Source organism: Vipera ursinii, assembly GCF_947247035.1.
Source record: "Vipera ursinii genome assembly, chromosome: 3".
Lineage (NCBI taxonomy): Eukaryota > Metazoa > Chordata > Lepidosauria > Squamata > Viperidae > Vipera > Vipera ursinii.
The window spans coordinates 92,124,113-92,137,823 of NC_139516.1; the positions used below are offsets into that span (position 1 = coordinate 92,124,113).

General features: G+C 41.6%; 1 protein-coding gene across 2 annotated transcripts in view; it reads left to right on the top strand.

Moving 5' to 3' along the window:
* Positions 1–4,708: 4,708 nt before the first annotated feature.
* Positions 4,709–13,711, top strand: part of STXBP3 (syntaxin binding protein 3) — a 54,879-nt gene continuing 45,876 nt past the window's right edge. For both annotated transcript variants that reach the window (XM_083359434.1, XM_083359435.1), the window contains exons 1-2: positions 4,709–4,866; positions 11,382–11,431. In XM_083359434.1, coding sequence (XP_083215560.1) covers positions 4,809–4,866; positions 11,382–11,431 — 108 coding nt within the window. In that variant the 5' untranslated portion in view covers positions 4,709–4,808. The remainder of the gene's footprint in view (positions 4,867–11,381; positions 11,432–13,711) is intronic.

Consider the following 13,711-nt stretch of genomic DNA (forward strand, 5'->3'; position numbering starts at 1 on the left):
GTGCATACATAAATAGTAGATAAAGGTGGTCCTTGAGTTATGACCCTTCGTTCAGTGGCTGTTTATGAGGAGCGGAGACTGAACAAATGCTAGTTACATCCAGTCTCTTACGTTATGGTCATTGCAGCATTTCCATGGTCATGTGATCAAAATTTGGGTGCGTAGCAGCTTCCCTGCACTAATGACTTATTAAGTAATGTCACAGTTTATTTATATTTATTGAAACATATTATACAAATATATAAGTGACTTTCGTCCATCTTTTCAACAAAAACCTACAACCTTATTGTCTCTCCCACTTAAATATTTTGCAAATCCCTCAGTTGCCATTTTAGTCAGCCTCTTTCTTACTCTTCAAATCCATAAATCATCCTTTTTTTTCTTTCAGCAAAACGTCCATATAAAATTTCCAAACATTTAAAAAAACATGTTTTCTGACAAAACAGGTCAGTTTTGCTATTTCTACTAATTCTGATATTTTCACAATCTATTCCTCCACCATAGGAATATTATTTTTCCATTGTTGTGCATCAAATAAACTTGCTGCAATTACTATCTATAATATCAATTTATCATTAGTCTTTTTTAATTCACTGTCCATGTCCCAATAAAAAGAATTCTTTCTTTTTTAGCAATATTAATCTTTAAGATCTTTTGCATCATTATATGAATTCATATCCAAAATTTCTTGGTTAATAAAATCTTTTCAGATGGAAAATCTTCAGCGTCACATTGTCTCCATAATGACTTCATTATAACAGAAAACTAATTGGTGCAGAAAATCCGATCATTCTATGTGGGTCTGGTAATTTGAGGGTATATTGTACTTTACAAAGGGGTGGGTAAAGGAAAAGGTAAAGGTTCCCCCGCACATGTGTGCTAGTCGTTTCCAACTCTAGGGGCCAGTGCTCATCTCCATTTCAAAGCCGAAGAGCCAGCGCTTGTCCAAGGACGTCTCCGTGGTCATGTGGCCGACATGACTAGACACCAAAGGCGCACGGAACGCTGTTACCTTCCCACCAGAGTGGTCCCTATTTTTCTACTTGCATTTTTACGTGCTTTCGAACTGCTAGGTTGGCAGAAGCTGGGACGAGTAACAGGTGCTCACTCTGTTACGCAGCACTCGGGATTTGACCCGCCAAACTGCCGACCTTCTGATCAACAGCCTCAGCATCCTAACCCACTGAGACAAATCAGCCTGAAAAAGGACAGGCAGTTCTGACAAAAAAAAATCCCACTCATTTCATAGCAGTGACCTGACTGATGGACTGATGTACTGAAAAGCAATAAGCAATAAGTGAAATATCACCTTGCCTCTAGCAAATGGTACATTCACAATTCACTATTTAGCAGTGGCTCAGAACAAAGGCAGGATCATTATTGACAATTATTATTGCTCTTGTGGATAAATAGCATTTTAACTCAGTTGTCAGGAACATCATATATGTAAATGCCAGGCAAATCTGAACCATAATGGCAGGCTCAAGAGATCTAAATGCAAAAATCTAAACTTGAATCCTCTCCTGGGCTATGCGCTTTAAGCATTGTTCAAGAGACCTGGGTATCCTCATAGCAGAATTCTTCACAATCCATGAGAAAATAGTAACACTGAAGTAACAAGCCATATTACTAGGAACCAAGATCTGCATAAAAAGATGGAATAAGCCTAATCCTGGGATGCAGAGAAGAAAAACACTGATCAATGCTGCATATGCAGAAATTCACTTAGTTCTTAATATATTACAATTGCTGCTATGATCAGTTTCATCACTCCCACGTTTCCCTTAAAAATCCCCAATGCAACAGGAGACTCAGTAATACTGGAGTAGTCTATTGAGTTGAATATACCATTTATTTCCAACTTTTAATTGGCACTAGACAACCCATGACCTCTTGGTCATTGTTTCAGAGATATTTCCTTACCTAATGAGAAAAACAGAATGACCACAGATGGACAAAAAAGCAGTGGGAGTGGAAGTGACTTCTGACTTCCTGCCAGCATGCCCATTGAGTGTTCTTATGGGAAGCTTCCAGGAGATATCAGAAATCTCCCTTCCCTTTTCTTCCCAGCAGTCAAGTAAATGGCTGAAGCAGAGTGGGGGAGGGAGCAAGGGTTGGCAAGACTGACTGGGAAGCTGTCACAGAATATTGAAATGAAGTTCATGTTCTGCAGTCACGCAGCAGGTGGGTAACCACCTCCAATATAAACTGCATAAACATGACAACGAAAAATTATTATTATGCATATACCCACCCACCCACCCATATATGACCCAGAGAAACAACACAGTCTATGTTGAATGTATACATGTACATGGCAAGAAAAATGAATCTTTGGAGTTAACCAGATGGATGGCATAGGGATCAAAGCTGTTATAGCAGGGGTCACCAACCTTTTTGAATTGGCGGACCGGTGGGAGAGGGAGGGGCAGGCAACTTACGTGTGCATGTACAAACATGAATGTTGCCACACGTGCATGCATGCATAGACTGCGAGCATGCGCACCACACAAATGGTGCTGCGAGCATGTGTACAAGGCTCTCAGTGATGGCAGTGCTTGGGTAAGACTTGTGGCACCACCGCTGCCAGGCTCGTGGCAATGCTATCACCAGCTTGAGTCATCCCATGCCCTGTAGCAATACCACCCTATGAGGCTCATGCCACTGTCCCCACGTGAGGATCACGCCGCAGCCCACAATGATGCCACCACAGTGTGAGGTTCACGCCACTGCCCCGAGGATTGCACTGTGACCCATGATGCCACCCTGGCACGAGGACCATGCTGCTGCCCCGCACAAGGATCGCACTGCAGACTGCAGCAATGCTGCCCTGGCATGAAGCTCGTGCCTCCACCCCCACAGAAGGATCTCGCCACAGCCTGCAGCAATCCTGCCCCAGCGCGAGGCTCGCACCACCACCCCTGCACATGTGGCGCACCGCCGCCCACCTGCCGCTTGCAGCGCTGCTGCCCCCCGTGCAAGGTTCCTAAAAACACCGCTGCCCGCATGATACTAGCAGCGCTGCCACTGCCCGCATAACACTCGCGGCAATGGTGGCACGAGGGGGTTGAGCACGCACACACACATGTGCACTGCCCAGCTATTCATGCGGCCCATCGGCCAAGAGGCCATGGCCCAGTAGTCAGCTGCGGCCCATAGCTTGGGGACCTCTCTGTTATAGAACCTGGTAGTCCTGCTAGAAATACGTTGAAACCTCCTCCCAGAGGGGAGCAACAGACCAGGAAGTGGGTGTTTGGCGTCTCTAACAATGCTTTGAGCTCTAAGCACATAGTGGTTATAAAATGGGGCAAAACTCAACAAATGTCTTGCTTAGCAACAGAAATTTTGGCTCAGTTGTAGTCGTAAGCAGAGGACTATTTGCATTGGAATGCTCATGTGCTACCTGTTTGCATTCCTAATGCTTGAAAAGAGCTTGGTGATCTTGCATCAAAGCTTGACATACCAGAAAAAAAATCTTAATTTTCTCTATTTAGGTTGTTATAAATCTGTGATGTGTATACTTCATTCTAAAACTCCCACTTTGTGGAGAAATTATATTCATGTGATGAGGCCAACCCAATTAGTTAAACCCGGGGAAGGACTAAATTTTACAAATACTGTACCGGGAAGGAGAAACATGTCATTGGCTATTCATTAGCCAATCAGTATACTCAGACTTCTGTATTTTCAGTGCCCTCATTATAACAATGTACTTACCTTAGCTATTCAGGTCAGCTGTCATTTCGCTAGAGTAATTACAAGGTACACCAAAGAGCTTAGGTAGGGAAGCTGTATTTCTCACACATCTCAGCAACAACAAAAGAATCCTAAAGCATATGTAATACTGAGTTAAAGTCAGATCTATGCAAGTAAGTCCCCAAGAATTGTAATTATTTTTTTATATGGGATCTATCGGATATTATCAAATTGCACCTCACAACCAATAATAAAACCACAGATATGCAGCTTTTGTACTACCACAGCTTTATTACATTTTTATTTATATTTCATATTTCTAAACCCCATCTCCCTCACGGATCTTATCTCTCTGAAACAGATCACATCTATCTGCCTAGAACTGAACCCCAACCCACCATAAATCTGATATTTTTGGAATCAAAATGTTAACTGTGAATCACCAGTCTTCCCATTTAGATGTCAGTAGCTCCGATATATGTAAATCACCATCCAAACACGTCCATCCGCACAGAATAAGCCATAAAGGTCACACACTGCAGAATGTGTAGCCTTTTGTAGCCACAGGAGCAAGCAGAACGTGAAGAAATAAGCTACCCTGAATAGAAGAGTCCTGAGATTGTTTCATAAAAAAAAGCCCCTTCAGTTATGCTGGATTCGCACATTACGTCTGGCTAAGATGTGGCTGGATGATGTGGGGTTCCGTGGATTGTGAGAACCCACACGTTGTGGGCAGTTCACGGTTGAGCATACAGTATTGTGCCAGCCAGATCACCCGGGTTTATTCGTAAAGCATGGCTCAGGCGTCCACCGATTAGCCAACATATCAATCTGGGAACTAACAAGCCAGCAAAACCACCACCCGCTCGGTTGCCGGCTTCCGTCCCTCTGAATCCCCGGGGCTTGGGCGGGGATTCCTGCTTCTTCTTGCAGCACCTACGTCACCAGTAAGTTCGGCAGGAAAGGCCTGCAAACCTGCAAGGCCGGAGGCGGGGCTTGGCGGAATCGAAGGCGGGGCTTCGCACCGGGAGTTGAATGGCCCCCTTGTCAGGGAGTGCGGAATTTTTTATTTTTATTTTTTTTCGTCACAGCCGTGGAAGTGCAGAGGCAAGATGGCGCCGGCAGCGGCAGCGAGCGGGGACCGGGGGCTGAAGAGCTTGGTGTGGCAGAGTGAGTGGCGAAGCCGCACTTTCTGACTGACTTTCCCCGGAGCTGAGCTCTCTTTGCTTTCTCCGCGCTTCGCAGAGCCTGCGGTTTCCTGACGGGTCTCGGGGCGGGCGTCCTCTGCCTGGCACGGTCACGGATGGTGCGGAGACCGGGAAACGTGCAAATGCGGGATCGATTTTCGTGAGGCGACAAATTAGGGGTGGGCGGGTGGGAGGTTGTGTGTGTGTGTGTGTGTGTGTGTGTGTGTGTGTGTGTATGGGGGGGGAGAAACGCCTTCGTTTGGTGTCGGCCCCGCGCCTGGAGCCCTGGAGGCGGCTGCATCGCGAGGGTCAGGCGAAGCTTTATTCCTCCGCTTTCTTTTTCACCTCAGGAAGCGCTTCACCTGCTAAAATCTGCAGCCCGTGGCCGTCTTTAAAAGTCGGTCCCCACACTTTCCTCACACGGCCACTCCTATTCGCTCGCGTACCTTCCTGGTCCCTCAGAGTGGCATACTTGGACGCATCTTCTCTTTCCCCGCCATAAGCTTGCGTTTTAAAAGGTCGTCTCATTATTTTAAAATAATAATAATAATAATAATAATAATAATAATAATAATAATAATAATAATAATAATAATAATAATAATAATAATAATAATAATAATAGACGAGTTCAGCAGCGGAAATCTCTTTGGCTGACTATATGTGAAAAAACGCCCAGGGTCTTTTAAATTCATTCATCTCCTGGGTACGGATGGAGGGAGCATGGTGCGGTATTAACCAGCTCTGGGCAGGCTTGTACTGCAGTGGTCCAGAAAATGGATGGGTGACTTATGGTGGAAAAGAGAGTTCAAGGTAGAAATTAATAGGGCTATTTTAGAACCGGTATTTTAGCATCTAGTTTCTCCGTATGTGGCTTTTAGGGAAGCAGAAGAGATTAATAAATGAAAATACTATCACCTGAGAACAGTCACCTCATAAGGTCTGATTTCAGTTTGCTTCCCAACTCTGAATTGTCCAATCTGGTTGAAAATTGACCTAGTTTTATCTTCTATGATTGTTCTAGATAAAATGTCAGCAATCCACCTACTGCATCCTATGCTCTTTGAATGCAGGGAGCATAAATTAATTTTTGTTAACATTCTGTATGACCTTCTGTATGACCTTTTAAAAAGACCATTAAAAATGTTTGCATTGTTCCATGGAAATAAATTGTGGTTGATCAGGGTTCAGGCATATGTGGAAATACATTTTCCAAACCATGTTCTTGTATTTGCAACTGACAGTTCTTATCCTGGAATGGATGAAACCATTGAATTGTAGGTATAACTGAATGGATGAAGTCTGATGGTCAATTTAAAGTTCGACTCTTCTTTAGATTTATTTTCAAAGCTCAACGTGGAAGATTATGCTTTATGTTTGCTTCCAACTTGGTCATCCCTTCTGAAACTAAAGATAGGGGTGGTAGTTGAAGGATTGTTAAATGAAAGGATCCTTTATCTGATTGTGTCCTGTGGAATGCATTTCTGATATTTGCATATATTTCTTAGTATTTTGTTCAGAGGAAAAGTAATGAAAACATGTGGCACACAGATCAGCATGGCTGTAGTGTTTTTTGTGATCTTGTTATTGCTTTTATTTCTCTTATGATTTAATGGTTCCTTTTTTGAGTTTACCTTAATTTAATTGTGGTTTATTAAATGAATGCCATAATAGCAACATTAAGATATCTCAACATACATATTTACAAGAATTGCTCCTTTCCTAGTATTTACACATTAATTTGATGTAGATTCCTTAAAAGGAATCTTGGCCTTTAGCTGGTTTAGACTGTAATAAATTCTTTACCTGTTAATCACAAGTTAATCACAAAGAGCGTTAATATAGATTTTAATTAAAAATTGCAATACCTTCTTTTGGATTTAAACTCTTTTTACTCTGAAAAATTTGGAAGTAGGATTTGTTAATTACAGGCATTTCCAACCTTATTTAATTCAGCAGGAAACAGGCATGTGCTTACCTTCAGAAATGAACTTGAAAAAAATCCCCAGGGGAACGGACTAAGAAATTTGTTGCTTCCTCTCAGACCCTTTAATTTGTTCACTCATGCTTGTCCCTTTTCTGTTTTGCATTGTTCCAATATATGAGCCTAAATGTTTTGCATATAAAGGCGAATAACACATTTTCTCTTATGATAAATTGTAAAAAATGTGAATTGTTGCAACTTTATAGTAAATTCAGAAAAATAATCACTGCCAGGAGAAACAGTTCCTGCTATAGGTTCGTTTAATTTCACTGTCAGTAAAGCTATATTGCATTACCTCTGGAAAGTTTGAAAGAAAAGAGCTGGAAGAATAATTATGGTTTTGTGTAAAGATTAAGGATACAGCATCATACAGAACATGGGTTTTCAAGCTTTTTTACACCAGAAAACCTGTTACAAACATCTTTGGAGCCCCTTATCAAAGGTGTGTGTGCTGAGTGTCAGCTGAGAAGCCTCATCACCCTTGCCCTTAGTGACTTAGAGGGAAAAAACCTCTGTAAGAGAGTAAAACATTTTTCCCCCTTAGTTTCATGGAACCCATTCAAATTCTTGCAAAATCCCAGTTTTTTAATAAACACCCTAATATAGAATTTCAATTTAGAAATTATTACAGGAAAGCTGCAGTTGCAAGAATAAAAAAGCCTTTATGATAATTACAGTTCCCATATGAAGCATTTAAAGACATAAATATAATACAGTATGTAAAAATGAGAAATGAACAAATCCCATCTGGCTGATAAAAGTATATGCTGGTATGTTTGGTACTTGGTTGTTGTTTTCCAAAAATCATAACCTACATTTTGGATGCAAACATCTGAAAATAATATTAAAAACCAAGGAATTGACTCTTTGATATGTTATTGTACAAACCATATTTGTGATCTAAAGTAATAAGCTATGAGTTGTCTGTAACACCTACTAAGTTTGTTTAGACAGATTTTTTAAATATTACTCAAATTTAAGGATGGTGCATATAGTCATGATTTTAGAGACAGGTCTTTATCCTATTTATAAATGGATACATTTATATTCATTTTATATATTCCATGGTTTTTGTATTTATAAGACCATGTAAAGGTCAATTTTATGAGACCATCTAACTCAGACATGTCAAACACAAGGCCCGGGGGGCGGATCCGGCCCGCGAAGTGGTTTCATGCGGCCCGCGAAGCCATCCTGGAAACAGTGAGGGAACGGCCCCCACGGCCTTGGCCCTGGCCCAGAGACCCTCCTTCTGCCAGAGACCCTCAGATCTGTCCCACTCCTACCCAGGCCCCCATAGGCACCCTCGATACGAACGATGTAGAGCTGGCCACGCCCACCCAGTAGGCCATACGCACTTTAGCCATGCCCACCCAGTAGGCCACACCCACCCTGGCCATACCCACCCGGCCCCCTGAGGGCAACCGCAGTGCTGATGCGGCCCTCAATGAAATTGAGTTTGACACCCCTGATCTAACTGATTTTAGGATTTTCCTGTCATTCAGGAAAATATAACTGGCTTGATAGAATTAACAATAAAGCCCTGAGTCAAATTTTGTTTCTAAGCTGTCAAAAGAATTATACCATTGCTTTGTTTTCTAGTGTGGTGAAAAGAGATAAAGAAGGTTAAGGCTTGACTTATATTCAGTAGTAATTATATAAATGAATCTGCAGGAAATATACTTGTTTTTGTTTTGCATACAGTGACTTCATTTGCATGACATACTAGCAGTAAAAGTCAGTGGATGAGTATGCTACTTTGTAAATTAAGTTTAGTTCTTTTGTAATTCAAGATAGGGACTGTTTCAGATTCACTTAGTATGTTGTTAGCTGCGAAGTCGTGTCCGACCCATCGCGACCCCATGGACAATATTCCTCCAGGCCTTTCTGTCCTCTACCATCTTCTGGAGTCCATTTAAGCTCACGCCTACTGCTTCAGTGACTCATCCAGCCACCTCATTCTCTGTCGTCCCCTTCTCTTGCCCTCAATCTTTCCCAGCATTAGGCTCTTCTCCAGTGAGTCCTTCCTTCTCATTAGGTGGCCAAAGTATTTGAGTTTCAACTTCAGGATCTGGCCTTCTAAAGAGCAGTCAGGGTTGATCTCCTCTAGGACTGACCGGTTTGATCGCCTTGTAGTCCAAGGGACTCGCAGGAGTCTTCTCCAGCACCAGAGTTCAAAGGCCTCAATTCTTTGGCCCAACTTTCACAGCCATACATTGTAACTGGGAAGACCATAGCCTTGACTATACATACTTTTGTTGGCAGGGTGATGTCTCTGCTTTTTAGTGTGCTGTCTAGATTTGCCATGGCTTTCCTCCCCAAGAGCAAGCGTCTTTTAATTTCTTGGCTGCAGTCCCCATCTGCGGTGATCTTGGAGCCCAAGGAAATAAAATCTGTCACTACCTCCATTTCTTCCCCATCTATTTACCAGGAACTGAGAGGGTCGGATGCCATGATCTTGGTTTTCTTAATGTTAAGTTTCAACCCAACATTTGGACTCTCCTTCTTCACCTGCAAGAAGAGGCTCTTTAGTTCCTCTTCACTTTCTGCCATTAGAGTGGTATCATCTGCATGTCTTAGATTGTTGATATTTCTCCCAGCAATCTTAATTCCAACTTTTGATTCATCTAGCCCTGCCTTTCTCATGATGTGCTCTGCATATAAGTTAAATTGGCAGGGTGACAGTATACAGCCTTGCCGGACTCCTTTCCCAATCAAATGCTTTAGCATAGTCAATGAAGCAGAAGTAGATGTTTTTCTGGAAAACCCTAGCTTTCTCCATGATCCAGTGTATGTTGGCAATTTGATCTCTAGTTCCTCTGCCTCTTCAAAATCCTGCCTGTACTTCTGGTAGTTCTCGATCCACATACTGCTGGAGTCTAGCTTGTAGGATTTTAAGCATAATTTTACTAGCATGTGAAATGAGTGCAATGGTGTGATAGTTTGAACATTCTTTGGCACTGCCTTTCTTTGGAATTGGAATGTAAACTGATCTTTTCCAATCCTGTGGCCACTATTGAGTTTTTCAAATTTGCTGGTAAATTGAGTGTAACACTTTTACTGCATCATCTTTTAAGATTTTGAATAACTCAGCTGGAATACTGTCACCTCCACTAGCTTTGTTGTTGCTCAGTTTTTCTAAGGCCCACTTTACCTCACATTCTAGGATGTCTAGCTCGAGGTCAGTGACCACCTCATCGTAGTTATCAGGGACATTAAGCTCATTCTTGTATAGTTCTTCTGTGTAATTTTGCCACCTCTTCTTAATCTCTTCTGCTTCTGTTAGGTCCCTGCCATTTTGGTCTTTTATCATGCCCATTTTTGCATAAAACGTTCCCTTCATCTCTCCAATTTTCTTGAAGAGATCTCTGGTCCTCCCTATTCTATTGTTTTCTTCTGTTTCTTTGCACTGTTCATTTAAGAAGGCATTCTTATCTCTTCTAGCTATTCTCTGGAATTCTGCATTCAATTGGGCATATCTTTCTTTTTCTCCCTTGCCTTTCACTTCCCTCCTTTCCTCAGCTATTTGCAAAGCTTCCTCAGACAGCCATTTTGCTTTCTTGCATTTCTTTTTCTTTGGGATGGTTTTAGTTACTACCTCTTGTACAATGTTGCGAACCTCTGTCCATAGTTCTTCAGGAACTCTGTCTATCAGATCTAATTCCTTAAATCTATTTGTCACCTCTACTATATATTCGTCAGGGATATGATTTAATTCATACCTGAGTGGCCTAGTGCTTTTCCCTACTTTCTTCAGTTTAAGCCTAAATTTTGCAACGAGAAGCTCATGGTCAGAGCCACAGTCAGCTCCTGGTCTTGTTTTTACTGACTGTATAGAGCTTCTCCATCTTTGGCTGCAGAGCATATAGTCAATCTGATTTCTGTGTTGACCGTCTGGTGATGTCCATGTGTAGAGCCGTCTCTTGGGTTGTTGGAAAAGAGTGTTTGCTATGACCATCATATTCTCTTGACAAAATTCTATCAGCCTGTGCCCTGCTTCATTTTGTACTCCAAGGCCAAATTTGCCTGTTATTCCGGTTATCTTTTGGCTTCCTACTTAGTATAGCAGACCTCAAGTTACAGAGCTACATGGGTTCATTATCCAAATTCTACATTGGTAGTTCATGTAAACATAGTGATTTTTTTTTATTCTTCTGGCGTTGACCAAAGGTTCTTTGTGCTTGCCCTACAAATCTGGAATTGGAAACCGGAAATAAGATGTGCAGAAGATGTGAAAGCCATGCTTTCCTATTGTATCTATGCTAATATAAGTCCAATTTAAACAGATTATTATTAGGATAAGGTGCCAACATATTAAGAATTTCTTATTGTTTGTACAACACTTTGTATTACTGTAATACACTGCACTTTGTAATGCTGACTAGCTTAATTTTTTAGTGATATATGACATTGCACGAGACTATTATTTTTAAGGTAGTTCATTTCTAGTGTAAACCTTTCTTCTTCTTTGTATTATTTCATTTTAACCATAGTAATAATATTTTTTCTTTTAGAATTAAAAGCATCAGTGTTTGATGACTGTAGAAAAGAAGAAGAATGGAAGGTAAGAAAACTTACTAAACTGGTTTATTTATGACTTGTATGGTATATTTTAAAAATCATTTGTTCAAGTCACATCTCAATGTGTAATGGAAAAAATTAGTGATAATTGGAAATGTTTTTGTAGGAATATAATAGGTCCATAGTTCTTTGGAGGAAGTCCTATGGTTATAACCACTAATCATCTACTTAATTGACCACTTATTATGGCATCTCCATCGAATTTATAAGAATTACTCTATGCTTGGGATAGCTTGCTGGAACTCCTATTAGAACTGGGGCCGGAGCTCTACGGAGCAGTAGTGGGAACAGCAACATTGAGGTTGGCTGTAATGGTAGAATAGTATTACAGTTGAAATTGTAGAATAGCTTCTGGTGGGGGCTGCATCTGTTAGAGTGACATTAGAGAGGATCTTCTCCTTCATAGCAGCATGGACGTGATTTGTTCCTGTGACACCTGATGGGCAAGGTGGTTGGACTGTCCTGGTAGAACTGTGTTCCTTCACTGTGTTGCCAGTTGAGAATTGTTGCACGTTGGCGTGATGGGATCAGGAGTATCTGGTAGTCCTATGAAAATGCCATCCAGTATCTTGTGACATGTCAGGGTGCTTAAAGGACAGTTACCTTCTTATTCTGTCAGTATCTCATTGTTCAGAAAGGAGAAGCAGTTATTTCATCTGTTCCAGTTCACAAGGGGAGCTGAAGAAGTTTGATCAGTCAACAGAAAAGATCTTGAATAGTACATAGTTGGGCTGAAGCTGGGCTATTCTGTCTCCTAGTGTATAAGGAAAAATTGGAAATTATTTCTGAGGGAACAGTATTTACCCCAACATACAACTCGTCCTAACCCCCACAGGCCTTTAGAAAGGTACTTAAGACCTGTCTCTTGAGATCAGGATGAATTGCATTCCAGTTGAAGAAGATTTCATTTCTGATTGCCGTTTTAATAAAATATGTATTAACTGATTAAGCTTTGCTCATCTTGTTTGTATACTGCCCAGAGTCAAAAGTTTGAATTGGGTGTTCCTATAAATGCTATAATAAATAAACTGGTTTCGTTTCAAGAATATCTTAGTATTATGGGTAGTTCTTATTGAAGAACCACTTGTTTAATAGCATTCAAAGTTACAACGGTACTGAATGATGTGGACATACGACAGGTCCTTATACTTATTTATTTATTTAATCCCATTTATATCCCGCCCTTCTCCGAAGACTCAGGGCGGCTTACAATCTAACCACAAATCAATGTGCTTAGCAATAGCCTTCATTCTATGTATATGCCTGCTTATTAGGGCTTTCGGGGGGCCCCCAAGCGGCATTATTACAAAGTCAGCTTATTGCCCCCAACAATCTGGGTTCTCATTTTACCTACCTCGGAAGGATGGAAGACTTATGACCATCTTAATGTCCCTGCATCATGTGATTATTACGCGTGACTTTGACTGTGGGCTTCTGACAAGTAAAGTCAATTGGGAAGCCAGCAAGAAGTTACAAATGGCAACCACATGACTGGGGGACACTGTGACTGCACAGAATTTATCTAACAGTGGCAACTGGGATTGATGCAGCTACCATCATAAGTTGTCATAGTCACATGAGGCCATACTTTACAACTGTACATTAATGATAGAATTGCCAGTCTCCATTACCATTGTTAATTGAGAACTATCTGTAGTTAGTCACAGAAATCTTCATTTTGGAATCATAAGAGACTAGATATTTGTGTTGAGTATTTTTAATATTTCTCTGTACAGGTGGTCTTTGACTTGTGATCAGTCATTTAATGACCCCAGTCACAAAAGCTTCAGAACAGGTGCATTTCTATCTGTATTCTGTTCCAGCCTACTACCAGCCCTGCAGAAAAGGCAGGGACAACCCCTTTACAAAAGGCAAAAGGCTGGAAGTAAGCCCGCCAAATTTATTTACACAAAACAGATCCAAAACAGAGCAAACTGAGCAAAACAAAACATGAACCACTAAAACAGGAGCTATTCAAACGGTTGCCTTCAGCAAACCAGCCCTCCCACACATTCCCCTTTTAAACAGTTCAAGGCGTGGCTTCTCTCTGCCTCCTTCCGAGGTGCCCCATTGCCCTCCTCTGTTTACTCCTGATTGACTGCCTCCTGTGTCGGGCGTCCTTGAACAGGGCCAGCTGTGGGTCATCTTCATCCACGCTGTCAGGCTTGCACAGCTGGGTCTGCGTAGTAACCAGATGGGAGGGGCCTGGCTGAGAGCTCTGCGAAGCCTCAGAACTGTCCTCTGCAGGCTCTCCAAACCCCTC